The sequence below is a fragment of the Dasypus novemcinctus genome, chromosome 18, assembly GCF_030445035.2.
Source record: "Dasypus novemcinctus isolate mDasNov1 chromosome 18, mDasNov1.1.hap2, whole genome shotgun sequence".
NCBI classification, from domain to species: domain Eukaryota; kingdom Metazoa; phylum Chordata; class Mammalia; order Cingulata; family Dasypodidae; genus Dasypus; species Dasypus novemcinctus.
In genome coordinates this window covers 70,294,623-70,320,049 of record NC_080690.1, presented here as the reverse complement: position 1 = coordinate 70,320,049, position 25,427 = coordinate 70,294,623, and the positions used below count along the sequence as shown (strand labels likewise).

At 57.8% G+C, this 25,427-nt stretch overlaps 3 protein-coding genes across 4 annotated transcripts; 1 reads left to right on the top strand and 2 right to left on the bottom strand.

The window, feature by feature from the left end:
* Positions 1-268: 268 nt before the first annotated feature.
* Positions 269-16,342, top strand: GYS1 (glycogen synthase 1). Of its 2 annotated transcripts, XM_004448108.4 has the most exons (16): positions 269-610; positions 1,947-2,128; positions 4,055-4,246; positions 5,037-5,222; positions 5,442-5,586; positions 6,340-6,457; positions 6,780-6,900; positions 7,115-7,221; positions 8,390-8,449; positions 8,540-8,618; positions 10,009-10,122; positions 10,366-10,492; positions 13,832-13,927; positions 14,079-14,242; positions 14,641-14,721; positions 14,870-16,342. In XM_004448108.4, the coding sequence occupies exons 1-16, from the start codon at positions 493-495 to the stop codon at positions 15,188-15,190; spliced, it is 2,211 nt and encodes a 736-aa protein (XP_004448165.1). In that variant the 5' UTR covers positions 269-492; the 3' UTR covers positions 15,191-16,342. The 2 variants fall into 2 exon arrangements, with proteins under 2 accessions (XP_004448165.1, XP_004448167.1); XM_004448110.5 differs by lacking the exons at positions 269-610; positions 1,947-2,128 and adding an exon at positions 3,554-3,706.
* Positions 16,343-17,559: 1,217 nt separating this feature from the next.
* FTL (ferritin light chain) lies at positions 17,560-19,154 on the bottom strand. Its single transcript, XM_004448112.5, has 4 exons — positions 18,840-19,154; positions 18,522-18,668; positions 18,060-18,185; positions 17,560-17,871 (listed from the first exon to the last, which is right to left on the bottom strand). Exons 1-4 carry the CDS (start codon positions 18,939-18,941, stop codon positions 17,719-17,721), a joined length of 528 nt encoding a protein of 175 aa, XP_004448169.2. The 5' UTR covers positions 18,942-19,154; the 3' UTR covers positions 17,560-17,718.
* A 2,537-nt stretch (positions 19,155-21,691) lies between these two features.
* On the bottom strand, positions 21,692-25,390 carry BAX (BCL2 associated X, apoptosis regulator). Its single transcript, XM_004448113.5, has 6 exons — positions 25,267-25,390; positions 24,632-24,683; positions 24,400-24,546; positions 23,940-24,075; positions 22,361-22,465; positions 21,692-21,923 (listed from the first exon to the last, which is right to left on the bottom strand). The coding sequence occupies exons 1-6, from the start codon at positions 25,358-25,360 to the stop codon at positions 21,819-21,821; spliced, it is 639 nt and encodes a 212-aa protein (XP_004448170.1). The 5' UTR covers positions 25,361-25,390; the 3' UTR covers positions 21,692-21,818.
* Positions 25,391-25,427: the final 37 nt, after the last annotated feature.

The window sequence follows — 25,427 nt, the reverse complement described above, 5'->3', positions numbered from 1 at the left end:
TCCCTTTCCTCCTTGCCCACCCCACCTCCCTCACCCGGGCTTTGGGGCCTCCAGCTTCACACTGACAGGCCTCAGGGCCAATCGAGTTCCTTTAACCGCATGGATAAGTCCCGCCCCTCGGAGCTCGCTTGGCCCGCTAAGGCCCGGCGGGACGCCGCGTGCCCGACGCTGTTCACCAATGAGGAGACGCCGGCGCCCCCGCCCCCGGGCACGGACCAATGGCGCTGGCCGGGGGGCGGGCGCCGCCTCCTGGCGGCCGCAGTCCTTCACTGCAGGGACGCGTCTAGGCTCAGTGACGCTGCTGCCGCCTCCTAGCGGGTTCCAGCTTTGCGGTCGGGAGGGGGCGGGCGCGGTCGTGCAATAGGAAGCCGAGCGAGCTGCAAGTTTCCCGTCGGGCATCGGCTACCCGGATCCACGCCCTGCCCGGTGCATTCCTAGGACAAGTTCCGAGCCGCCGCCTCTGGCCCCCGGAGCCCCCAGCCCGCGCCGGCCATGCCTCTAAGCCGCAGTTTGTCCATATCCTCACTGCCAGGACTGGAGGAATGGGAAGATGAGTTCGACCTGGAGAACACGGTGCTCTTCGAGGTGGCCTGGGAGGTGGCCAACAAGGGTGAGCGTTCCAGGAACCGCGACCCCGGACGGGAAGGGCAGTCGCCGATCGGGGCCTGGAGCCAGGAGTCGTGGGGGGACGGGGCCCCGTTGTCGCGACTCTTGAGTTCTGGGCAAGGAGCCTATGACTCCTGTGTCCTTGGAGAGGGCCTGGGTTGTGTCTGCCCCTTGGGGGTGGGCCTTGGAGGGAGGGCATGGGTCTCCCGACTTAAGAGGAAAGGAGGCTGGAGGCCCAGGTGCTGGAAGAGAAGGGGCTGAAATGAAAGACTCCGATGTCATGGAGCGGGCTTCCCAGAGACCAGAGACTGGGATCCTGAACCGAGAGGGGCCGTGGGACTTCTGTGTGCAAGCCTGGGAGGTGCCTGAGCTTTCAGACCCGAGGTCCGGGAGGCAGGGACAAGGCGATGGAACTCCTCGCTTGGGGGAGAGCCGACTGGGAGATGGGATGGTTGAGTCCTGGTAGCAGGATCTGGGGCAGCGGCTTCTGGGGGCCAAGGATGGGGAGGGTGTGCTAGGTGCTGGAGGAGCCAAGCGCCTTTCTGAGCCGAGGGTTCCTAGGAGCAGGAGAGCCTGCGGCCTTGGGCACACTCCTGCTGAGATGAGGAAGGCTGGCAAGTCCTGATTTGGTCAGGGGCCGGGTCCCAGAATGGGAGTGGCTGTGGGCCTGGCATTCTGTGTCCTGGGCTTCGAAGGTCCTGAGGTTCTGATTTGGAGACTTTGGGGCTGGAATCCTGGGAGCTAGGCCCTCTGGACCCTAAGATGGGAGGGAGCTGGGGTTTGCTTTGCCTGGTCTTGGGGGAGAAAGGGAGTGGGTCTCACATCCTGGGAGGGGCGGATCTTAAGAAACTTGGCCCCTGGGCCCAGGCTCTGGGATGGAGTCTGGACACCTGGGTCGCCACTCTGGGAGAGGAGACCCGGGGGCAGGTTGGCAGGGTCTCTGGGGGGTGGGGAATGACAATTCAGGCTTCTCTTGGGCAACAGTGGGAAGCTGAATGGGGCCATGAAGAGGGATTTGCTCCCACCTTGTCATGGAGCCTGAGAGAAAAACCCAGTTCCTCCAAGCTGTGAACCTGGGAAGCCTGGGTCCTGGTGACCCGCAGCCCTTGTCGTCCTCGGGCTGCAGCCCCCTCCTCCCTAAGACCAGGAGCCCAGCCGTCCACCCCTTCTTCCCTTGAGCCCTGCCTCCAGCCTCCGGCCCGCTCCTCCCTCTGGTCTCCCAGCTCCCTCTCCCACTGCCCCAGGGGTCCAGGTCCCCATCCTCCCCACATCCCCGCCCTGCCCAGGCCCCAGGTTCCCGGGCCTGTCGGGGGCCAGCCCTCACGATCTTGGGCCCACAGTGGGCGGTATCTACACGGTGCTGCAGACGAAGGCCAAGGTGACGGGGGATGAGTGGGGCGACAACTACTTCCTGGTGGGGCCCTACACAGAGCAGGGCGTGAGGACCCAGGTGGAGCTGCTGGAGCCCCCGACCCCGGCCCTGAAGAGGACCCTGGACTCCATGAACTGCAAGGGCTGCAAGGTGGGACCCAGCCCCCCTGAGGGCAGGGAGGTGGGTGCCCCCCGCTGGGTGGGAGCAGCAGGTGGAGGAGGGGGTGGGGATAGGCCGGCCCAGGTCCCAGGGGGTGAGGGGGTGATGGGCCGAGACACGGGGCGGCGTCTTCCTGGGCAGAGACTGATGGCGCTCAGGTAGATGCAGGACCCTGAGGAGTGGGTGGCTCTAAGACATTGGGAGATGGACAGACGGACCCCAGGCACAAGGCAGACTGACAGATGGTGCCAAGAGGCAAAGAGAGAGACTGAGAGAGTGAGCGAGCGAGCTAGGTGGCCAGGCAGGCGAAGCCCAGGAGAGGGAGGCTTGGGCTCAGGCAGGTGTGCAGGGGAAGAGGTGCTGGAGCGCCAGGTTCAAGTTCGGCTTCTCCGCTGCCTGGCAGTGTGACCTTGGCTGATGCCTCCGTCGGGGCTGCAGGCAAGACGAGAGCGTGTTCGTAAATGGTCAAGGCCTCAGCACAGTCCCTAGCACCCACGTAGCACCGTCGAAGTGTGAGCTGGCATCATGGTCATTGCCACCAGCATCATCAGCTGATGTACCACAGGCAGCCCAGCGTGGAGAGTCGCGACAGGCAGAAGGGGAGAGATGGGCAGACAGAGTGTCCCAAGAGGTGACAGCGACCTCGAGGGTGGGGCAGGAGGGAGACAGACAGACTCTAGGTACAGAAGAGAGACTGCCAGCTGTTTGCCGACAGGAAGTCGGGCCTAGAAGGAGGGAGAGAGATGGAATACCATTGAAGAGACAGACACACACCCCCGGGATGGACTCTAGGAGGGGCAGATCCAGGGATCAAAGAGGAGGAGAGAGCCCGGGCCCCGGGCAGGGACCCAAGGATGAGCACAGAAGGAGAGGCGGCTGCGATGCCAGGACAGGCCCGCGAGGCAGCAGGCTCAGGCGCAGACTGGGAGGGAGAGGAAGGGTTCCTTCATTCATTCACAGCCTCTGGTTTGGGGTGGGGTCTGAGGTCCAGGCAGGCCAGACAGTGTCCCTAAAGGACCCTGGGGCAGCCCAGTCCCTCCCCCAGGGCAGCTGCTCCCCACGTGCTGGGGTCCTAAGAATAGCCCCCCCAGCAAAAGGGCAGACAACAGCTGGGCGGGGGAGGCACCCCGGGGACAGGCTCCCTCCCGTGGCAGGAAGAGCCAGGCTGCGGAGGTGTGACTCCTTGCCGACTGGAGACAACGGGCAGCAGGCCCAGGCCCAGGCCATGGTCTAGGGGCGGAAAGCGCAGACCAGAGAAATGTGGCAGGGGCCGAAATGAGGCAGCGAGGTCTAGAAATGGGGTGGTGGTGGGAGGGTGCAGCTCTGGGACATGAGTAACAGGACAGGCAGTGTTAGAAAGGTGGCCGCAGAGTACAGAATGGACCTGTGGGCGTGGAAGAGAGGCCACAGGTGAAAAATACATGGTGAAAGGGACAGAAACAAGGCCACAGGCCAAGGCAGTAAAAGAAGAACCCAGTGGAAGGAATTAGCAGAAAGAAGGCAACGGGAGAAAGCAACATGGCGGGTGGTGAGAGAAATGAGGCAGCAAGCACAGAAATGAGGCAGCAGGTAGGAGAAATAACCCATTAGCAGGATGGAAAAGCAAGGCAGTGGGGACAAAGAAACAGGAAATGGGAAAGATGTGGTTAAAGTAGAAAAAGAAGGCAGTGGAGGGAAGTTAGAAGGCAGCAGTTATAGAGACTAAGCAAGGGATGGGGGAAATGTTGCAACAGAAACGGGATCAGGCAGTGATAGGAAAAGCTAGCAGCAAATAGAGAAATAAGGCAGAAGCTGAGAAATTAGGAGGGAGATAAAGAAACAAGGCAGAGGGTGGGAGAGGCAGTGAGCGCAGACATTGGTTCCAGAGACACCTGGCAGAAGCCCTGAGCCTCCTATGGCACCTCCTCCCCCCATCAGGTATATTTTGGGCGCTGGCTGATCGAGGGGAGCCCCCTGGTGGTGCTTCTGGACGTGGGGGCCTCTGCCTGGGCCCTGGAGCGATGGAAGGGGGAACTCTGGGACACCTGCAGCATCGGGGTGCCCTGGTACGACCGCGAGGCCAACGACGCTGTCCTCTTTGGCTTCCTCACCACCTGGTTCCTGGGTGAGGTAGGCCCCACTGCCGGTCCCCTGTTCCTTGGCCAGAAGGTGTCTGGGTGGGCTTCCCCTGGGGCGCTCTGGGAGCTGCTGCTCTTTTAATCCAAGGATTAGCTCTGCCCTTTGGGGACAGGGACATCGAGAGGCCCAGGCCCTTCTTTCCTCCGAGACCCGAACTCACAGCCCCAGCTTCATTCATGTGTGTCCTTTCAGGTGGGTCAACTGGAGAGCTTGCCCCAGGGAATTCTGGGAGCTGTAGTTCTGGTGGAGGCTGAATTTAAGCTCTCAGATGCAGCATTCTGGGTATTTGGGGATTGCCAGTCTCTGAGAGCCAGGAATCCTGGTTCTGACCCACTTCTAGGTTTAAAAGGGCTGAAGAAACCTCCTCTCCCATGCCATTTATGAACTGGCTGCTCCTGGCCCATTCTGGGAGTTGTCCTTTCTGCCCGTGGTGAGGGCAGAAGGCTGACTCTTGATTGAGATGAACGCTCTCTGGGAATTGTGTCCAGGACTTGGGGACACAGAAAAATCAGACTTTCCAATTCAACCTTGCTGGTTTGGAGAAGGCCTTGGCCAAAGAGGCCCAGCTCCCACCAGCCCCTGGGGCTGAGGCCTGCCCGTCGGGCTTCCTCAGGGAGGTCGAGTTCCTCGCCCAGTGGAGACAGCCGCAGTGGGCCGCCGCCCCGCCCTACTCGGTAGCCCTGAGGCTGAGCTCTCCTCTGCGTCCTCGTCCACCCTGGGGACTGCCCATTCTCTTCACAACATCCGAGAAACCCACTGCCCTGTCCCCGTCGCCCCGCAGTTCCTGGCACAGAGCGAGGAGAAACCACACGTGGTCGCGCACTTCCACGAGTGGCTGGCGGGTGTGGGGCTGTGCCTGTGCCGCGCCCGGCGGCTGCCCGTGGCCACCATCTTCACCACCCACGCCACGCTGCTGGGGCGTTACCTGTGTGCCGGCGCCGTGGACTTCTACAACAACCTGGAGAACGTGAGCTGGGATGGGGGTGCGTGAGTTTCCCACCACTGTCCAGAGGGCCCCTGGGAGCCCCAGAGGTCAAGTTCTTCTTCTCTTAGGACCCAGGAGTCCAAATCCCTAGTCCCAACCTCTCCCAGGACCCCAGAGTCTGCACACCCTCTCCTCCCACCCACCAGTCTTCCTGGTCCTTCCGGAGCCTCCTGACCTGGCTGCCCTCCCCTTCCTGCCCAGTTCAATGTGGACAAGGAAGCAGGAGAGAGGCAGATCTACCACCGCTACTGCATGGAGCGTGCGGCGGCCCACTGCGCTCACGTCTTCACCACGGTGTCCCAGATCACGGCCATCGAGGCTCAGCACCTTCTCAAGAGGAAGCCAGGTAGGGGCCGAAGGGGGAAGGTGAGCGTCTCTGCCAAGGTGGTACCGTCTTTTTTACTGCAATCCCAGAGGCTATTGGGAAGTCTGGTTTATTTGATACCAACTTCAGAGAGGGTGAAATTCCACCATTGCCTAGTATGCACATTGGCCTTTGGAAAGGGCGATGGAGGTACAGTGGACCTTGTTTTTGAGGAAAGCAGGACTGGGACCAGCCATGCTTCCCAGTCCATGGCGCCCCTTCTCAGTGGGGGGTAAGGGGAGAACTACAACTCCCAGAAGGCCTTTGGCCAGTCAGCTCCCTTTGTTCCTGGAACTTTACCCAAGGAGCTGATGGGGGTTGTAGTTTTTCACTGATATGGTTACACTTCTGTGAGGAAAGGAAATGGTTGAGTCCCTGAAAGAGGCTTGGAAGTGGAGGGTATATCCTGGGAGAAGCAGAGCTTTGGGTATGTTGAGTCAGTCCCAGTTCAAGGTGAAACAAGAGAAGCACAACTCCCAGAATCCCTGATGTGGATCAGGTCCCTGTCTGGCTGGCTGCTCGCAGGGCCTGCTGGGCACTGTAGTTGTGCACGTGAACACAGTAAGTAATAGTAGGCACGATGGCACCTGGTGGTGGTGCAGTTGGATCACAAAAGGGACTCTCAGAAGAAGTTGCAAAGGAGGGTTTTCCTTCCTTTATTCCCTCAACCAAATTGATCTGAATGAATAAAGAGAATGAGAAGAATTAAACAGGGACCTTCTCCCCCCACCCCAGATATCGTGACCCCCAACGGACTGAACGTGAAGAAGTTCTCGGCCATGCATGAGTTCCAGAATCTCCATGCTCAGAGCAAAGCTCGGATCCAGGAGTTTGTGCGGGGCCATTTTTATGGGTACATGGGCCAAACACCAGGGTCCGAGGGAAGGGGTCCTGGGGGCCTGGACCCCTGGGACAGAGGGAGGTGGGTGCTGGGGCCAGGACCCCTGGGTCTGAAGGAGGAGGGGCTGGGGGCTCATCTCCTTGGGTCCCTGAGCGACAGAGCAATGGAATGAGTATTGAAGAAGATCGCCACCTAGAGGGAAAACCACAATTCCTGGGAATCTCCTCCTTGTCTAAGTTGCTCTTAGACCCTGTCCCTTCTGGGGTTTGCAGCTTCGAGGCCAGGTGTCAAGGGTGAGGGTCGAGGATTTCACCCTGCCTTGTGACTCCTTCAGGCACCTGGACTTCAACTTGGACAAGACCTTGTACTTCTTCATCGCCGGCCGTTACGAGTTCTCCAACAAGGGGGCCGACGTCTTCCTGGAGGCCTTGGCCAGGCTCAACTATCTGCTCAGGGTAGGTCTGGGGCGGCGAGGAGGGACGAGAGGGGGGCAGGGGCCCGGAAGTGGGAGGGGGGAAGCCCGTGCGGGGTGACGGGGCTCAGAAAGGAAGTCGGCATCCCAGGAGGCCCTTAGCTCTCTCTTAATTCTTCCTGACGGGAAGGAGAGCAGCGGGGTCCTAGTGGTTTGGGGGATGGGAACCTGACTTCTGCCCCTTCCCCCCGCCCCAGGTGAACGGCAGCGAGCAGACGGTGGTCGCCTTCTTCATCATGCCAGCTCGGACCAACAATTTCAACGTGGAAACCCTCAAGGGCCAAGCCGTACGCAAGCAGCTTTGGTCAGCAGCCCTCGGGGTCCCCGCCTGCCCCACTCCCGGCTGGGCGCTCTGGGTCCACTGTATGTGCTGGAGTCTCATCGCCATCTGTAGCGTGATGAGCCTGGTCCCCAGTTCCTAGTGATGTCACTTGCTTGTGACACATCCAGCTCCGGGGAGGGAGGGCAGTACGAAACCACAAGCGGGATGCGTGTAAGAGAGCAAGAACTCACAGGCAGGGCCAGGCTCTGGGGTCAGATGGGCGAGGTTCCCTCCACGGCACTGGCCCTTGCTGGCTTTGTGGCTTTAGGCAAATCACTGCCCCGTGAGTTCATCCATCAGCCCTCCACTGAACACACATATTGTGTGCCAGGTGTTTGTCCAGGTACTGGGAGCACAGCTGTGAACAAGAAAGATAAAATCCCTGCCCGCACGGAGCCACATCCTGCTTGGGGGAGGCAGGCTCTACACAAAATTAGCAGATTCTTGAGAAAGTGCTCTGGCAGAAAAACAAAGCAGGACTGGAAAACGAAACAGGGCTGTCAGGACAGGCCACATGGAGGAAGTGCCACTGTGCAGAGATGGAGAGGAGATGAGGGAGGGGAGCTTCTGGGGAACAGCATTTCCAGCAGAGGGAACAGCAAGTGCAAAGGCCCTGAGGCATGTTTGAGAAACAGCGGAGGAGGCCACCGTGGCTGGAGCAGAGCACCCAAAGGAGGCAGAGGAGTGGCTTTGGGATCTAGGGTGGCACCATTCGCTAGCTGTCCTGTTGTATATACATGTTCTCTCTCCAAACCTTATTTTCCCTTTGCATGATGTGGGGCTCAGCATTGCCACCACCCGGACTAGTGCAAGCACTAATAATAGCTGACATTTCTGGAAGGCTCAACAGCGTGTGCCAGGCGCCATGCACTTACTTGCCGTGATCTCATTGAGTTCTCAGGGCAGACTTCCGAGGTCGGTTCTATTTTTAGCCCCATCGTCTGTCACCCGGATGAGTCACTGAAATCAGAGAAGAAGGGCCACCTGCCCCGGGCCACACAGATGACACAAGGCACAAGGGACCCCAGCCTTCCCCAGGGCCCCATTCTCCATCATGGAGTCCGCAGGGCACATCTTCCTTGCACCGGCCTCAGTTTCCCTGAAGTCTAACACACGATGGCAACTGGTGCTAATGCTCTCTTCCTCCCAGGGACACGGCCAACGCGGTGAAGGAGAAGTTCGGGAGGAAGCTTTACGAGTCCTTGCTGGTGTGAGTGCCTGCCCGCAGCCCTGCCCCCTGTTGCGTCCCAAGGCCTCCCGCTGCCCTGTTCCTGGATACACACCACTGCCCGCCTTGCAGGGGGAGCCTCCCAGACATGAACAAGATGCTGGACAAGGAGGACTTTACCATGATGAAGAGGGCCATCTTTGCCACGCAGGTATGGTTTGGGTCTCTGGGCAGAGGTGGCAGTTCCCAGCAGCCCTAGAGGTAGCCTGCCATGCTGGCTCTGTCCCCAGAGAACCCTGGGAGTTCTGCTTTCTTAGGTGGCATTTATTGTAAGGGGACCAATTCTGAGGGCCACAGAAGGTCTGACTTGGGCAGAACTTCAACTCCCAGAAGCCCTTAGGGCAGCCTGCTTTGCTGTAGGTTGTTCTGCCACGTGGGCCACTAGGAGTTGTGCAGTTTTTTGGGGGAGTCCCCAGGGTCAATGGAAGGGATCTGCTGGGAGGGGTACTTGGTGCACTGGGCCACATTAGGACAGTGCCAGGAGGTCAGCTAAAACGTCTTGTGCATCCAAGAAATCATCAGATACTCCCAGTTGCCCCTATGTCTTTTCCCACTGGCTGTGTCTTATCCCTCATACATCCCTGGGAGTTGTAGCTTCTTTAGACTCCTAAGGTTAATAGAACTAGGTGGGTGGGAAACTTTAGAGAGAAGAATCTGTAGTCACAAAATGAGAACTACAACTCCCAGCAGCCCCTGGGGCTTTTTATGTTGACTCTTCTCTTGCCCCAGAGGCTTCTGGGAGTTAGAGTACTTTTATTCCCTGGGACCTAGGGACTTTGGTAGCTGGGTTCTGGGGGGCAGTGGGCGGGAGTGGAAACCTGGACACCCAAGTCACACAAACAAGGTGTGAACTGCTTTGACCAGGCTTTGATTTACAATAGTCCCTAAGGCAGCCTGCCTCTCAGGGCTTTTCAGCTATGAGACTGCTGGGACCTGTAGCTTCTCTGGGCCACTGGAGTCAGTAGACTGAAGGTAAACCTTCAGAAATCATGGCCAAGTTGCAAAGAACTACAGTTCCCAGGAGCCTCTGGGACTTCCAATTGGCCTAGCTTTGTCTTACTCCAAAGACTCTTGGAGTTTCCTGGAGCTTCTCTTGGGGTGAGGGTGGGGCCAGTTACAGGTTTGAAAGTAAAGAGTACTTGGAGAGACAGTGGGCCAGGATTGTTGTAAGAAAACTACAACTCCCAGTAGCCCCTGAGAATTGCTGCCATATTGGCATAGTCTCTGTGCCCCGTTGACTGCTGGGCATTATAGTTCTTGTGTAGCAGCAGAGCCAAGAGGACAGAACACGACAGCTAGGACACATTAACGCCGTGGCTCTGCTCCCAAAGAAAGCTGGGAATTGTAGTTTCCTTTAGGATCTTGGGTGGTTAAGGGACAGAGGGGAAGAGAACTTGTGCAGACCGGGAGCCAATAAGGAAATCTACATCTCCCAGCAACCTCTTGGGCTTGCTTGGAGGGAATTGTGGTTTCCTTGGTCTCCCAGGGCTCAGAGCCCCCTGTCCCTCACCTGAGCCCCACCCTACTTGTGGCTCCTATAGCGGCAGTCTTTCCCTCCGGTGTGCACCCACAATATGCTGGACGACTCCTCGGACCCCATCCTGACCACCATTCGCCGAATTGGCCTCTTCAATAGTAGCGCCGACAGGGTCAAGGTGAGATACTGGCTGGGGATGGACTGGATGTGTGGGAGACTCTGGACCTCTCACTCCCTAGCCCCCTGGTTTAAAGGACAGAACCCTGGTTTCTCAAGCAAAGAGATTAGGGTTCAGTTCTTTGCCCTGCCACCAACATGCTGTGTGATATTAGACATGTTTTTACCCTCTCTGGGCCAATATGGGCTCTCAGGGGGTAGATAGATAAGATGTTCAGGCCGAGCCCTTCTTTTTCACTGCCAGGTGATTTTCCACCCGGAGTTCCTCTCCTCCACGAGCCCCCTGCTTCCCGTGGACTATGAGGAGTTTGTCCGTGGCTGTCACCTCGGGGTCTTCCCCTCCTACTATGAGCCTTGGGGCTACACACCAGGTGAGTGCAGTGGGCAGGAGGGATAGGAGAGGGCAGGGCCGGGGTGGCATGGCAGATATTCTTGGGGCAAGGGACTCACCCTTTCTGAACCCCAATCCTTGCAAAATGGGTGCACTGGTGGTAAAAGTTCTACAGGGAGCACAGGTAGCTCAGGTGGTTGAGCACCTGTTTCCCATGTACGAGGTCCTGGGTTCAATCCCCAGTACCTCCTGAAAAAAAAAAGTTCCACTACAGCTTGTTTCTGTGATACGCAGTAGCTCGTGAGACATAACTGGAGGACAAACGTCAGTCTCCAGTAGATGTCGTGGTTCAACTGTGCTTTCTCTCCATTTCACTAAAGTTTGCTCCCCTGCCCTCCACCCCCTGAGAACCCAAGTACCAGCCTCTGATGCACAGTCCTCCAGCACAGCGGAGGGCGGCCACCTCTCCTTCCTCTTCCTGGCTTCCTTGGCCCACACAGTCTGAGTTGGAACTGATTATCTGCACTTCTCCCTTACCTGGGGATGTTTTGTCATTGCCCCCAAACAACCCTTCTTCCATCTCCGTTCAATCACATTTCTTTCCTGTGTTCTCTTTTGTCCTTTTTTAACTTCTTCTTTTGAAATACTTTCAAACTTACAGGACAGTTAATAATGCAAACTCCCTGCAGAGAACTCAACCATCCTCCGTCCTCCCCCCAGACACCCAAACCCACATATTTTAAGTGTGATGTAATTGGGCTGTCATCCTATCAGTCTGTGTCTGTCTATCCATCCATTTTCTGACTTGCGTGTAGGTTATATTCACTACGCTCCTTGGACACTTAATACTGCCTTGTACATTTCGTGAGAACAAGGATATTCACTCGTGTAACCACCTTAAGTGCCATTATCAAGTTCAAGCAATTTAGCATTGCTGGAAAGCTGAAGTCTGTGTTCCAGCTCCTTTATATGTCCTAATCGCATCCTTAGAGCCTCTCCTCCTCCCGTGCTGGATCCATCCAGGATGATGTATTATGTTCAAATGTCATTGTCTCTGGTAGCTTTTTTTAAAAAGTGGTTTTTAAGGTTTTTTTAAAATTTGTTTTTAAGTTTTAAAGACTATCTGGTATATCCCAAGTCTCCTCCTCCTCACTGCTGGTTTCTAATGCTTTAATCTTCTCATTGTCTGAGCTCTTGCTTCCTTTTCTTTGTTTTGTGACCTTTTATTGAAACCTGACCATTTTGATATTTTAATGTGTTATCACTGGAAGTTAGACTCTGAGGCTTACGCTTGTGTCAGCTAGTATTATGACACTAGCTTGAATGCCAGGAGCTAAGAAAAAGACGGAGCAAAAAAGAAAATACCTTTCCCCGTCTTTGCAGATGGACCTATGGGAGTTCTCTCCCTCAGAGCTTATCCATACAATGAGTTTAGAGAACAGCTTGAGGCCAACGCGGAGGGCCTTCTTTGACTCTTTCTGTGCATCTAATCTTGGGCATACTTGGACATGCCCACATGCACATGGCCCTAGGAATTCCCCCTTAAATGGGGTTAGGGATGTCCCCTCTTCCCTAAAAAATAGTGTCCTCACAGTCCCCAGCCCTGCACTCTATATCTATATCCACCAGTCCCTTGCCCCAGGAAACATGCTTTCCCACACGGTTCTGGAGGAGAGTTCAGCGAGCTACCTTCTGCATGAAGGGCACAAGCTCTGGGATCCTCAGGCTATCACCAGACAGTGGGCCAGATATACATGCTCCCAGTCCATGGGTTCACTCTGCTTCCTTTGGCTCTGGGACCTGACATCTGCGCTGGGGAGCCAGTGAGAGGTGGGAAAGGACCAGCCAGGGAGCCACGAGATTTTACCACTTTTAACTGGCTTTTTTCTTGATTTACTGCTCACCCTGTTACTGCAGTCCTTGATCTGTTTTCTGGAGTTTGAGAAAGATGTTTCTGCCAGTTCTTGCTGGTTGTTCAAAACTTCCGTGGGGGCAGGAGCCCCAAGTGTTTCACACTGCCCTCTTGAAATATGGCAGGGCCCACTTTTCATGTGCTGTTATAACTAAACAGATACTATACTTGCTGTTGTATTTCTTTTTTTTTTTTTTTAAGATTTATTTATTTATTTAATTCCCCCCCCTCCCCTGGTTGTCTGTTCTCAGTGTCTATTTGCTGCGTCTTGTTTCTTTGTCCGCTTCTGTTGTCGTCAGCGGCACAGGAAGTGTGGGCGGCGCCATTCCTGGGCAGGCTGCTCTTTCTTTTTCACGCTGGGCGGCTTTCCTCACGGGTGCACTCCTTGCGCGTGGGGCTCCCCCACGCGGGGGACACCCTTGCGCGGCAAGGCACTCCTTGCGCGCATCAGCATTGCGCATGGCCAGCTCCACATGGGTCAAGGAGGCCCGGGGTTTGAACCGCGGACCTCCCATATGGTAGACGGACGCCCTAACCACTGGGCCAAAGTCCGTTTCCCTGTATTTCTTAATTCAATACTAGTTTAACAAGCCTTTTTAACTGTGCTTGTATAATAATTAGGAATTTTACCACTTCCATCTCTTTTGCAGTTACAGTGGTGCCATAGGTTTTGAATGTCCCAATCCCATTTTTGCCACAAGCCCTTCTATAGTTAGTGTCTGGTTCTGCAGCTTACACAGGTTTCTAGGAAAAGTAATACAAGAATTACAATGAACTCTTTGAACCATTTCGCACAGTTAAAGAAAATAAAATGGACATAGTAGGTGTTTTGTAAACAGCACCTGAGAGACATTCTCTTATTTCCTGTCAAAACAGTCCTGTAAAGCTATGATAATTAACCCAGAATGGGGAGCAAATGTAGCTGGAGCAGTTGAGCATCTGCCTCCCACAGAGGAGGTCTTGGATTCTGTACCTGGCGCTCCTGAAGAAACGAAGACAAACAAGTAAAACAGAGGCTTAAACCAACCTAGGGAAGCCCATGTGGCTCAGTGGTTGAATGCCAGCTTCCCACATACGAGATCCCAGCTTCAACCCCCCCATCCCAGGTACCTTAAAAACCAAAGCCAAACCAGAATTGTTCTGGCAACAAAAAAAAGCACCTTACAGGTTGTGAAGGTTTAGTAAAATGATTTATATTGGCCCAGATTGCCAATAAATTAGCCAGCCGTCCTTATCTGGAATTCTGCTCATCCTGAGGCCTTGGGCCTTTTCTGAGCCTCATATTTTCCCCTGGGAAATACAAGGGAAAAAACAGTCCAATGGCCAAGTGGGCTCCGACTTGCTCCGCACAGCGCCCGGCACTTTGGGAGGGCGCCAGTAGAGGGCGCTGTGGAGGCTTTATTGCGATTTAGCCGGGGGATGGGGGTGGGAGAGGGGCTAAGGGCCTTGTCTCCCGCCTTTCCGCAGCTGAGTGCACGGTCATGGGCATCCCCAGTATCTCCACCAACCTCTCCGGCTTCGGCTGCTTCATGGAGGAGCACATCGCAGACCCCTCAGCTTACGGTCAGCGCCCAGACCCCCTAGGGTTGGGGAAATGGGACTCACAGCCAGGGTCCTGGGTCCCCGGAGGAGGAGGGGTCCTGGTGCCAGCGAACCCTCGGGAATGACGGTACCCCCTAGCCCTTATTCCGAGCCTGGGTCCTGGTCCCCGCAGGCATCTACATTCTGGACCGGCGCTTCCGCAGCCTGGACGATTCGTGCTCGCAGCTCACCTCCTTCCTCTACAGCTTCTGCCAGCAGAGCCGGCGGCAGCGCATCATCCAGCGGAATCGCACCGAACGCCTCTCCGACCTCCTGGACTGGAAATACCTAGGCCGGGTAAGGCCCCGTTCCTTAGCCCCTGCCGGCTGTGCCTTTGGCTCTGCAGCCTCCAGGGGCTGGCGCCGGAGGCAGGGTCTCCTACAGGTTCCAGTTACTGTCCCTTTAAGACATTGCTCGGCTCCTCCCGGGAGAGCACATTGGTGGAGAGTTTGCCTTATTTGCATAGGGGTGTGGTCAAGGGTGCCTGAGAATTCCGGAGGAGTTAATAGAGTGTGGCTCCGCCCGCCCCTCCCCGGCCCAGCTTATCTGCATAGGGGTGGGGCCAGAAAGGCAGATAATTTGCATAGGGGCCGGTTCGCGGGCGTGGTCTGTCATCTGCATAGGGGGTGTGGCCAGGGCCTGGGGGCGGGGTCCTGCGCCGCGCCCCCGACGCCCCCTCCCCTGCCTCTCCGCAGTACTACATGTCCGCGCGCCACATGGCGCTGGCCAAGGCCTTTCCCGACCACTTCACCTACGAGCCCCACGAGGCGGACGCGGTGAGTGGACGCGGGCTTTGGAGCACCGGGCGCTGGGGGGCGGGGGCGGGAGGGGGTCCCGGAGACCCCGAGGGCGGCGGGACACCGGGGCCGGGCCTTGGGGTGCCCGCGGCCCACTCTGCGCCGTGTGCCCGCGCCCCGTTCGCAGGCCCAGGGCTACCGCTACCCGCGCCCGGCCTCGGTGCCGCCGTCGCCCTCGCTGTCGCGACACTCGAGCCCGCACCAGAGCGAGGATGAGGAGGAGCCCCGGGACGGGCTGCCTGACGACGGCGAGCGCTACGACGAGGACGAGGAGGCCGCCAAGGACCGGCGCAACATCCGTGCCCCGGAGTGGCCGCGCCGCGCCTCCTGCGCCTCTTCCAGCGGCGGGAGCAAGCGCAGCTCGGTGGACACGGCGCCCTCCAGCTCGCTCAGCAGCCCCAGCGAGCCCCTCAGCCCCGCCAGCTCCCTGGGCGAGGAGCGCAACTAAGGCCCCCGCCCCACACTCCCCCCTTGGAGGGTGGGTGCCCGCGGCGGTGGTCCTCAAGTCCACTGCACCTCAACCCTCTGTGGGGTCCACGGCCCAACCCCACTGCCATACACTCCAGCACCCCCAGCGCAGCGCGCAACTCCCCACACTCCAGAATCCACAACGTCGTGCCTTCTTCCTCTGGTTCCAGAAGGCATCATGTGTGCCCTGGAGCTCCCCCAGGCCTGGCCGGGGTCCCGGAGGCCAGGAATCTGCCATTTGCCCTGCAGTGCCAGAGGTTTCAGTAAACCCTGCCAGCTGCCTTCCAGGCTGGACTTCTAGAGCTCTTTTGTGGCTTGCAAATTCTAGACCCTGCAGAGCGTGCCATGCCCTAGCCTGGCCTGGGAGCCACCAAGCGCTGGCTTCCCTGCAGTGTCTCTGCTAATGGGACACTACATCCAGAGATGGGACATTTTCAGGGACTTAGGATACCTGGGTGCAGAGGTCCTCCTTTTCAGCCCCAGAACTCAGGCTCCAGCACAGGGCCCTCAGGTGTTCTCGGCACCAGTCCCCCCTGGGTGCTCAGCTTGGCTGGGGGATTCCTCCTCCCAGCCTCTACCCCCTCTGTTAGGGCCAGTGCCCACCCAGGTCCCATTGCCACACACCCCCACTTTGGCCAAGCAAGGAGTGGCAGAACCACTTGGCCCCCTCATTCCTGCTGGAGAACGCTCAGGACCGCTTTCTGGCCTTTTCTGGACCAGACCCTACTTGTTCCCTGAGTCTGAACTCCCTCCCGTGACTCCAGACTCCAGTGACTCCATCCAGACTCCTGTGTCCTCGGGGAAACCCCCTGCTGAGGACAGAACTGGCTGTTTTCCCCCCTAACAGCTCAGTCCACCAGGAAACCACTTGCGTTCTAGGCCCGGCTGCTGAGCCTAGAACCTTACACTGTGTTGCCTCCCATCCCCTTCCCATCCAGAGCTCAGCCCACTGGGTTCTAGACTCCCATATTTACCTTGAGGTTCTTCCATCTCCAAGCTCTGGTGACAGGGAGGGCCCCCTCACGTGCGCTGGTGCACTGCTTGGTTTGCAGTGGGGGGAGAGGGGGAGGGCGGAATGGGTGTGATTGAAGTGTGTGTCCAGAAATGAAAAAAATACATCTATATTTAAGGATCCCAGGTGTCGTGCAACATGGGGGCTTGGTGGACCTCTATACAGGCCCCTCCCTCCCTCTTGGTTTCAGATCCTCCAACCCTCCCCCGCTTGCTCACCTATGGGTCCCCAGTACCTCATTTCATCCTGATGTCCTGGAGAGATTTGGATTGCTGTTTGGAATTCAGTGTTATTTCAAGGAAGGAAGACCTCTTGCCTGCTTGGGACTTGCAAGTGACAAACACATGGCCCAAGCTCTCTTTGGCAGGGAAGAGCTGTGTGATGAAGGAGGCTCCACAGAGGAGCCACTTAGCCACATGTGGCTACAGCACAGATGTAGGCCATTTCTATCATGGCAGATCTGGTGCACTGGCTTAACACATCTTTTCAGGGCTAAAAAATAAAGACAAAAACTTTTCCTTATAGTTCTAGGCTCACTAGGCCACATGTGCATTTCTGAGCACATCATCACCAACGAAGGGGACAGGAAGCTCTGAGTGAGGACTCTTGGGTGCTGGGTCATCATCCTTGTGACAGACACAGGAGCCCCCACAACCAGATCATATGTACAGAGAGCAAGAGGGCATGGTGCTGAGCCAACAATACCCAGCAGCCACTTCCCGATTTCTCTTCTACCAAAAACCAAAGGCACGGGGCAGGGGGTGTCAGAGCTGACACAGCAGTTTGCTTGCTTGCCCCAAGATGCTGCAAGCTTCTTCAGTTCTCTTTCAGAGAATATGAACCCTACTTTCACCTCTCCTTTCTCAACTAAGACCCGAAACCCCAGCTCAGCACTTCTCGTACATCATAAGCTCCCAGCTGCTCACTGAGAACGTGCTTTACATTGGAAATACCCTAATGTTCAAGACAGGCCTGATCTCTTACAAGCCGGGGCGGGGAGGGGGGAAGCTGCCCTCATAGCTAGTCTTGTATGCTTGCTTACCATAGTTAATTTACATAATAATTTCAATGTGCCCATATAATCTGGAAAGAACTACCTACCTCCCAGGGTTGAACCAGAAACAGTATCTCAGAGCTTGACAGAGGCCTGGCCCATTATTCATTAAACAGGACCCCTTTCTGGTTACTGTTACTGTAAAACTCAGTCTGCTTCCTGCTACCCACTTAGTTCAACCCTCCCTGTAAGAGCTAGGCAAGAACTGGCTAGAGCACACCACCCACAGGAGAGGGTTCAAACCTTCTATATTCCCCACACAAGACACACACACCATCACCACTGCTGCAAAAAGCTTTATTGTTTACACTTGGTTCAGGGCTTGTTAGAGGGCTACAAGATGGCAGTTAGAAAGATGCCTCCTGGCTGGAGGGGCTCAGGCAGAAGCCTGGATGCTGGGGGAATAGAGCCCTCCCCCACGGCCTTGGGGCTCCGGAGGCTCCTAGTCGTGCTTGAGGGTGAGCCTTTCAAAGAGATACTCGCCCAGCCCGGCCTGCGGGCCAGCAAGCCTGCGGAGGTTGGTCAGGTGGTCGCCTATCTTTTTGATCAGTTTCACCTCCTCATCTAGGAAATGGGTCTCCAGGAAGTCACACAGCTGAGGAATAGAAATGAAAAATTCTACTAAGAGATAATATGAGACAATAGGCACCAATGTGGCAGATGTGGGAAGCGAGGCTCGGCAAGGAATTTCCCTGGACAATCAAAGTCAGTCAAGGCTTAGAGTGGAGGCTTCACCCAAGGAAGGTCTGAGTTCGGGTACCCATGGAGGAGGGCGATACTTACATGGGGGTCTGTGTTGGCAGATCCCAGGGCATGCAGATCCAAAAGGGCCTGGTTCAGGGACTTCTCCAAGACAAGGGCAGCTTCCATGGCGTCCAGGGTATTGCCCCACTCATCTTTGGAAGGCTTCTGTCCATTAGACAGAAACAGGTTCAGTGCTTTCCACACGCATTTCCCAGCAGTCCCGGGCGGGAAAGAGTGGAGAAGGGATGTAGCCCCCAAGCGGATCTGCGAGCGTCTTTGCACGACCCCCAGTCTCCTGCAACTACACCGCCCTGGAAGAGCACGGAGCTGTCTGGACGCCATGTCTTGCGAGAGCGCCTCCACTTGAGCCACCATAAACAACCCACATAAAACTGAACTCAATCTCCCAGGAGCCCGCGCGGCGCCAAAAAGGCCAGAATCAAGGAACGTGGCGCGCACGGCCTGCTGAGAGGTGTAGTCCGTTGTCTGCACACCACTTACCTGCACATCCTGGAAGAGGGCGCGGCCGCCGCGCTGGTTTTGCATCTTCAAGAGATGCTCGGCGCCCTCCCGCTTCTCCTTCGCCAACTCGCGGAAGAAGTGGTCCACGCCCTTCAGGGCCACATCGTCCCGGTCGAAATAGTAGCCCTGCGGTAAAAGATGGAGGAGATAATGGTCAGCGCGAGGCGCGGCGAGGCCAGGGCGGGGGGGACTCCACCATCCGACCAACCCGCGGGACAAAGAAGGCACGCGCATGCGCAGAGGGCCGGAGGCGCGCAGTTGGGGGAAGTGGGCCGGGGGCCTCCCGGGAAAGCTCACCAGAGAGAGGTAGGTGTAGGAGGCCTGCAGCTGCAGGTTGACCAGGCGGTTCACAGAGGCCTCCACGTCGGCAGAATAATTCTGACGGATCTGGGAGTTCATGGTTGGTCGACAATGAGGAGCTAACCACAAAAAAGCGGTGTTAGCTGGTCCCGGCAGCGGGGGATGGCCGAGGAGTTGGTCCCAGAGGTTGCAACTGGAGAAGCAGTTGCAAGGTGGTCAAAGCCGAGGGTGTGGGGAAGAGTCCCCGGGTCTGTTCCGTTCAAACACTGTTGAAGCAAGAGACAGATCCGCGGGACAACCAGGCGCGCTGTGGAGGGGCGCGGCCAGGGCAGCGCCTTTTGTAGCGCGCGGGCCCTACGGGGGTGGGGTGGGCGGAGCGAGCAGCCGGCCAATCCGTGGCAGCAGGAGGCGGGGCATAGACACTGCGCATGACCACTCCAGAGCAGATCGGGGGCTCAAGGGCCGCCCTGGCGAGGGTGGGGTTCGTAAGTCACGCGCCTGGAGAACAGAGGTTGTTGTGAAATAGGGAATTGGGGTGAAAGTGGAGGAGGGTCGGTCTTGGTTTGCTTGGTGGGATGCAGGGGTCCCCAGGCCGATTCTGGGAAGTCAAAAGGTTCTGGGAGGTGGGAGAGTTATGGGGACATTGGGAATCCTGGGGGGTGATGATTCTGGGGTGCGGGGGGTGGCGCAGAAAGTAGGTGGGCTTCTGGGGTTGTCTCTGAGAGTATGGACTTGTCTGGAACCCCGGGGGTATTCCTCAGAAGTGTGGAGGGGACCTCCAGATAACTGGGGTTTGCTCTGGGGGATAAAGTGCGGATCATTGGGAGGTTTACAAGGCTGTTACAGGACATTTCTGGAACCCTGGGAACTCCCTGAGGTGGGGTGGGGGACCTGGAGCCCTGGTTTACTCAGAGGTGAAGGTTTCATAGCCTTAGAGTTCACTCTGGGAAATCTTCATTTCTCTGAAGCCCAGAGGGGCCTTTGAGATGATCTGCAGGATGAGAAGGGTGGTAGTTCTGGAGTCTTGGGGTTCACCCTGGGGTTGGGGGTGGGTGGGAGGTGGAGTAGTTTCTGAAATCTGGGGGGGTTGGGAGAGGAAAAAGGTCCTGGAGCCCTTTGGAGCTCTGGACTGTGTAGGTCTCCTGTGTAACTTAGTTTCAAGGGCCCAGGGTTTTGCTGGGAGCTAAGATCTGGAAGGGTGAAGTGGCAGTACAGCCCTGGGGGTCTTAAGAGGGTTGCATTTTGGAGGCAGCCCAGGGACTCTGGGAGTTCACTCAGGTCCTGAAGGTATTGGTCTGAAGGTGTCCCAGTTGCTTGACTTGGGCATCTTCAGGGCTTCTGGGGAAACGGGTTGGAGACCTCCGGCGCAGATGCTTGTCTTCACTCAGTATGCATGTTTTTGAGTGTGCCCAAACCAGGGCCCTCCTGCCTTCCAGAAGTTCCAGGTTGTAAAAGGGAATGAGGCACAAAAGAGAGCCGGTTGAGCCCCCCAGTGGAGGCCCCCAGAGTGTTGTGGGAGGCGAGGGGAACCCCTGGGGAGTGAGGCCCCTCCAGCCGGCCCAGCTAGGGTGGCCCCTGACCGAGGGGATCCGGGGCTGCCAGGGACTGGGCCAGTATCTGGGGTCCTCAAGGGGTGTCTGGGCCCGTGGCCAGGCCTGCAGCTGTGCTGAGTCATGCTGAAGTCAGCGCGGGAGGGGCCCAGGTCCCGAGGCCCAGGGGCCTCCGCTGACCTCATCCCCCATCCCCCCGCCCTGGCTGCGACTCATCCGGCTGGGACCGTGTGGGAACCCGCTGTGCGCGCCGCTTCCCTTCCTTGTGCCCCAGTTCCCTTGCAGGCGCTCCCTGAGCTGCTGCCCATTGTCAGCCATGTTGCCCCTCTCGGAGTTGGTGGCTGTCTCCTCCTGTTTGCTGACCCTCTCCTAGAGGATCTGACATCTCTACCCTGACTTAGTGGCTCTGGGTAAAGTTCACTGAGGGGGAGGGGTGAGTCACCTGGTCGGACTGTAGGGCCTAAGTTACTAATTTACCTACTTTCAAACCTCAACCTTTGGCCTTCAGCCTCAGGCAGGCCCCACCTGTAGAGGACTTTGAAAGTGCCACAAGGTGGAGGGGGAAGTGGGGACCGAAACTCGGTGCAACTGGGTGCAGGGGGCAGAGATGCGGGGGAGACCCAGAGGGAGGGGGGGGAAGGGGGGGCGGAGTGGAAGCGGGGGCAGGCTCCTCAGGGGGAATGAGGGGTGGAGAGACCCAGAGAGGCGGCACCAGCGCCGGAGCGTGTCCCAGGGTGAGCTCCCGCTGACCTTTCCTGGGCTCCACGGGCATCTTTCTAACTTGCCTTCCAGCAGGCCCTTCTCATCCCAGCCCAGCAGCGCCCCAAGCCCGCAGGGCCATCAGGCCGTCAGGTCCAGCCCCCATCCCGCTCCCTTCTCCCCGCAACCTCCACCCCCTTCAACAGGGAACTTGCTGGGTCCCATGTGTTGGAGCTTCCGGGCCCAGGCCCTGGCTGCTGGCTCAGTACCCCCGGCTGTGGCCCCAGGGCCCCCCTCCCCACCCCAAGCTTCCTCTTGCCCCAGGCGGGGGCAGGGCCTGGAGAAGGTGGTGGCTGCCTCCAGTCATCCCTGCTGCCCTGGGGTCTCCCGGGGACAGCTGTGGGGCGCTACTCATTCAAGCCCACGGGCACTGGAGGGAAAGGGGCGCGCGGGACCCCTCCCCGGCAGCGGGCACCACAGCGGGCACCCGGAGGCTGCGGCAGGGTCGGCGCAGGAAGCCTGCCTGCTGGCTGGCAGCCAGGGAGGCGAGCGGCCCAGAGACGCAGACTCCAAGTGTGGCCGGAGGAGGTTTATTGCCCCCCAGGGCCGCCCCCCTACCCCCAATAATTATAAAAGTAAGAAAAATGCCCTTTGTCCCCCAGTCCCACCCCGTCCCGGAAAAGCGCCATAATTTATGCAGAAAAGACACAGTCCAAGGCAGCGGGCCTCAGCCCATCTTCTTCCAGATGGTGAGCGAGGCGGTGAGCACTCCAGCCACCAAGATGGTGACCGTCTGCCACGTGGGGGTCCCAAAGTAGGAGAGGAGGCCGTCCTGGGGACAAGGACACCAGTGAGTTCTCTAAGAACCCGGCCTGTCCCAGGCCCGCACAGAAGGGACCAGGCCAGGGGACAGCAGCGGTGTCAAGCAGAGGTCAGGGGCGATGGCAGGGCAGGTCCTAATGGGAACCGAGGAGTTGGAGGTCACAGGGTTCTCAGAGAAAGGGGGGGAAGCAGGGAGGGCAGAGGACACCAGTGGGGCCAGGGGTCACAGGGAGGTCAGATCACCAGGAGGTCATGAGGTCACAGAGAGGTCAGTGGGCCGCAGACAAATCAGGGACCCGCCAGACACCCTGGGAAATGAGCGTCAGAGACCACGTTCCAGGAGATGAATGGGGTGGGAGGCGGGGCGGGCACCCTGTGGTGGGCTGGGGGAGGCCCAGGGTCTCACGGGAACGAGGGAACGGGGGACGGGGGAGGTTAGGGCCTCACCCAGCCACCCTGGTCTTGGATCCAGCCCAGCAGCCGTTCTCGGAGAAAGTCCAGCGTCCAGCCCATGATGGTTTTGATCAGCTCGGGCACCTTCGTGCACAGGGCCTGAGAGGAGTGGGGTGGGTGTCAGGGACTGAGCCTTGGGACGGTGGCCCCAAGCCTCCGCTCTGTACTTTCTACCTCCCCTCTTTCCTCCTGCAGCCCGTTTTCCAGCCACAGAGCTTCATGAATTTCAAACTGGGTCCTGAGATCCATCAATTGCCCTTGCCCATGAACATTCCATGGCTCCCTACTGCCTGTGGGATAAAAACCAAAAGGCATGGCTCAGCCTGCAAGACCCTGTGGAGAGGATCTGACCAGATCTCATTCCACTTCCATTCTTCTGCTTCTCTTCTTGTCATGGACCTACTTCCATTACTTCATTCACACCAAACCCATCCCTGCCTCAGGGCCTTTGTGCATGCAGGTCCTTTGGTCAAGGGAGTTCTCACCTACCCCTCACAGTTCAAGTCATTTCTCTTTCCCCAGAGACGGCTTTTCTGACCACCAGACCAGTTAAGATGCTTCCTACAAACGCAGGACCTGCTCTCCTCACTTCCTCAACTTCCCTTTCCAAGTCTTTATCTGGCTGCTGGTCCCACAAGCCCTTCCCCTCCAACACTCAGGCCCCACCCATCAGTTCAATCTGGAACATACATCCAGACTCGACTTCCCCACCTTCCCTGCTACCACCGGGGGCCAGGCCAGCCATCTCATGGGACTACCGCAAGCCCCTCCTCCTGGCCTCCCAGCTTCTGCCCTTGTACCCCATCATCTCTTTTTCTACCCACAGTGGCCAGAATAACTTTTTTGCACTGACCCTCCCCCACAAGAGTTTGAGAATCCTCATAGAGAAAACTTGACCGCTTAGATTCTACGATTCACATTTTACTGCCCTAGCTAATTTTTTGTGTGTGTGTGGTTATTCTGTATCTCTTCTAGAGTAATCTTTAAATCTATACATCAGATATCACTCCCTGGCTTAAAACCAGTCAATGACTCCTGTTTGAGCCCCTTCCATAACCCCTTCCCAAGTCTGCCCTCATCTCCCACCATCTCCCCTTTGCTCACTCTGTTCCAGTCATAATGGCCTCACTGTTCCTCAGGATACCAGATTGGCCCTACCTCAGGGCCTTTGCACCTGCTGTCCCCTCCACCCAGATGCCTTTCCTCCCTGGTCCAAATACCGCTGCACCCTTGTCATTCCAGCTTTGGCTTTCATGTCTTTCTTCTTGAGGTCTTTCCTGACCACTTTGCTCAGCTCATCACCCTCTTATTTTGCAGCTCATCATACAACCAGACCCCAAGAGCGCCTCGCCTCTTTCGCTCACTGCCATTTTCCTAGGGTCGAGGACAGGCCTCATTCTTAGTAGGCCCAATAAATGTTTGCTGAGCGAATAAATAAAGGAAGGAGCAGACACCCGGCCCCCAGTCGTCTCTCTCCATTCCCTTGATGGCTTCTGGGATGCTGTGGGGAGTGACTCCATGACTCCCAGGTTCTCACGAGTCTGCGGGAAACACCCCTGGGCTCGCTGCCCACCTTGAGCACCAGTTTGCTGGCAAAGTAGAAAAGGGCAACAACCCGGCCCCAGTTGAAGTTGCCATCAGCAAACATTTCCGCTGCCACTCGGAAAAAGACCTCACGGGGGGAATCTGTGTCCACAGCCGCAATCATCCTGCAGGAAAGAGAGCCAGTGCTGGGCGTGAGGGCCGGGTGCGGTGTGCAAATCCTGGCGTGCACCCCATACCACAGATCAGGAAACTGAGGCGCAAGCCAGACTAACATGAGAAACAACAGGTCACGTGGGGCAAGGGAAGGGGACAAGAGGGAGATTTAGGAAGGGGCGGGGGGAGAATTACTCCCCGTGGGAAATGCAAGATCCTGCGGGAAGGCAGGGCTGGGAGTCCAGAATACAGAATTGAGGGGCATGGCCCTGGACTCTTGAGATCTGCGGGAGAAGAGGAGAGGGGGCTGGAGCCCTGGGTCCCAGCGGCCGCACCTTTGGAGCTCCATGTTACTGTCCAGTTCGTCCCCGATGCGCTTGAGACACTCGCTCAGCTTCTTGGTGGATGCATCCTGGGGTCCCTGCTCCACGGCCAGCTCAGGTGTGTTCCCCCCTATTCGCCCTGCTCGGTCCTGGATGAAACTAGAGTGGGGGAGGGGGGTTGGCCGAATCAGAATAGGGTGTCACTCCTCAAATCCGCTCCCCAACAATCAGACCTCAAACTCACCCCTGAAGCAAAAGGGCCCCTGTCTTCATGATCTGCTCAGAGCTGGTGGGCCCTAGAGGAGAAAGGAGGGAAGAGGTGCCTGGACTCCTGCTTGGTAGGGGATCACAGCACTAGGGAGGCTCATGGTCCCCAACGGGGGACAGGGCTGGGGGGACCCTGGACGTCTGGGTCCCAGGCAGATAAATGGACGGGGGTGCCCGAGTAACTGAGTCCCTGCTGAAGAAAGGCGCCGGGAGCCTGCGCTGGATTCCGACAGTCTTCCGGGAGAGGAGGCGGAGGGCACATCCACTGCAACCAGACTCCTAGCCTCAGGGGGCAGGGGCGAAAGGCGCCCCTCCTACCAGGGGCAGAGGCAGGAAGTGGTGCGAGCGACAAGCCCGGGCCTGCCCGGGGGCTGGGCTTCTGGGGTCTCCAGGTTCTCGGGGGTCCCAGAGCGCCCGCCACGAAGGGATCCGGGCGCGGAGGCCAGGGGGCCAGGCATCCCTGGGGAGGGAGGGGGCTGGAGGCTGGCAGCGCCCGATCCGGGACTTTTGGCCCCGGAATGCGGGGCGAGCCCACGGGCCGACAGGAGACACCCTGAGGCCGGCCGGGGAGGGGGGCTCACGCTCCTCCCGCCCGCCTGCCTCCCGCCTCACCCGCGCCTCGGGGCTGCTCCCCAGACTGGTCCATCACCGCCGCTCCCGCCGCCGCCTCTCGCCGGGTCCGCCCGGGGCGGCCGCAGCGTGCCATGGTCACGTGAGCGCCACCCTGAACGTGCGTCCCGTCACGTGGCCGCCCCGCAAAATGGCTGCGCCCC

Coding starts and splice junctions, on each gene's coding strand:
- GYS1 (XM_004448108.4), top strand. CDS start 493: ATGCCTCTAAGCCGCAGTTTGTCCATATCCTCACTGCCAGGACTGGAG. Junction 4,247..5,036: donor CCACCTGGTTCCTGGGTGAG/GTAGGCCCCACT, acceptor GTCGCCCCGCAG/TTCCTGGCACAGAGCGAGGA. Junction 13,928..14,078: donor CGCAGACCCCTCAGCTTACG/GTCAGCGCCCAG, acceptor TGGTCCCCGCAG/GCATCTACATTCTGGACCGG.
- FTL (XM_004448112.5), bottom strand. CDS start 18,941: ATGAACTCCCAGATCCGTCAGAATTATTCTGCCGACGTGGAGGCCTCT. Junction 18,669..18,839: donor CCTACACCTACCTCTCTCTG/GTGAGCTTTCCC, acceptor CTTTTACCGCAG/GGCTACTATTTCGACCGGGA. Junction 17,872..18,059: donor CTGCCAACACAGACCCCCAT/GTAAGTATCGCC, acceptor TCTATTCCTCAG/CTGTGTGACTTCCTGGAGAC.
- BAX (XM_004448113.5), bottom strand. CDS start 25,360: ATGGCACGCTGCGGCCGCCCCGGGCGGACCCGGCGAGAGGCGGCGGCG. Junction 24,076..24,399: donor AGTAACATGGAGCTCCAAAG/GTGCGGCCGCTG, acceptor TCTTTCCTGCAG/GATGATTGCGGCTGTGGACA. Junction 22,466..23,939: donor CCAGCAAACTGGTGCTCAAG/GTGGGCAGCGAG, acceptor CACTCCTCTCAG/GCCCTGTGCACGAAGGTGCC.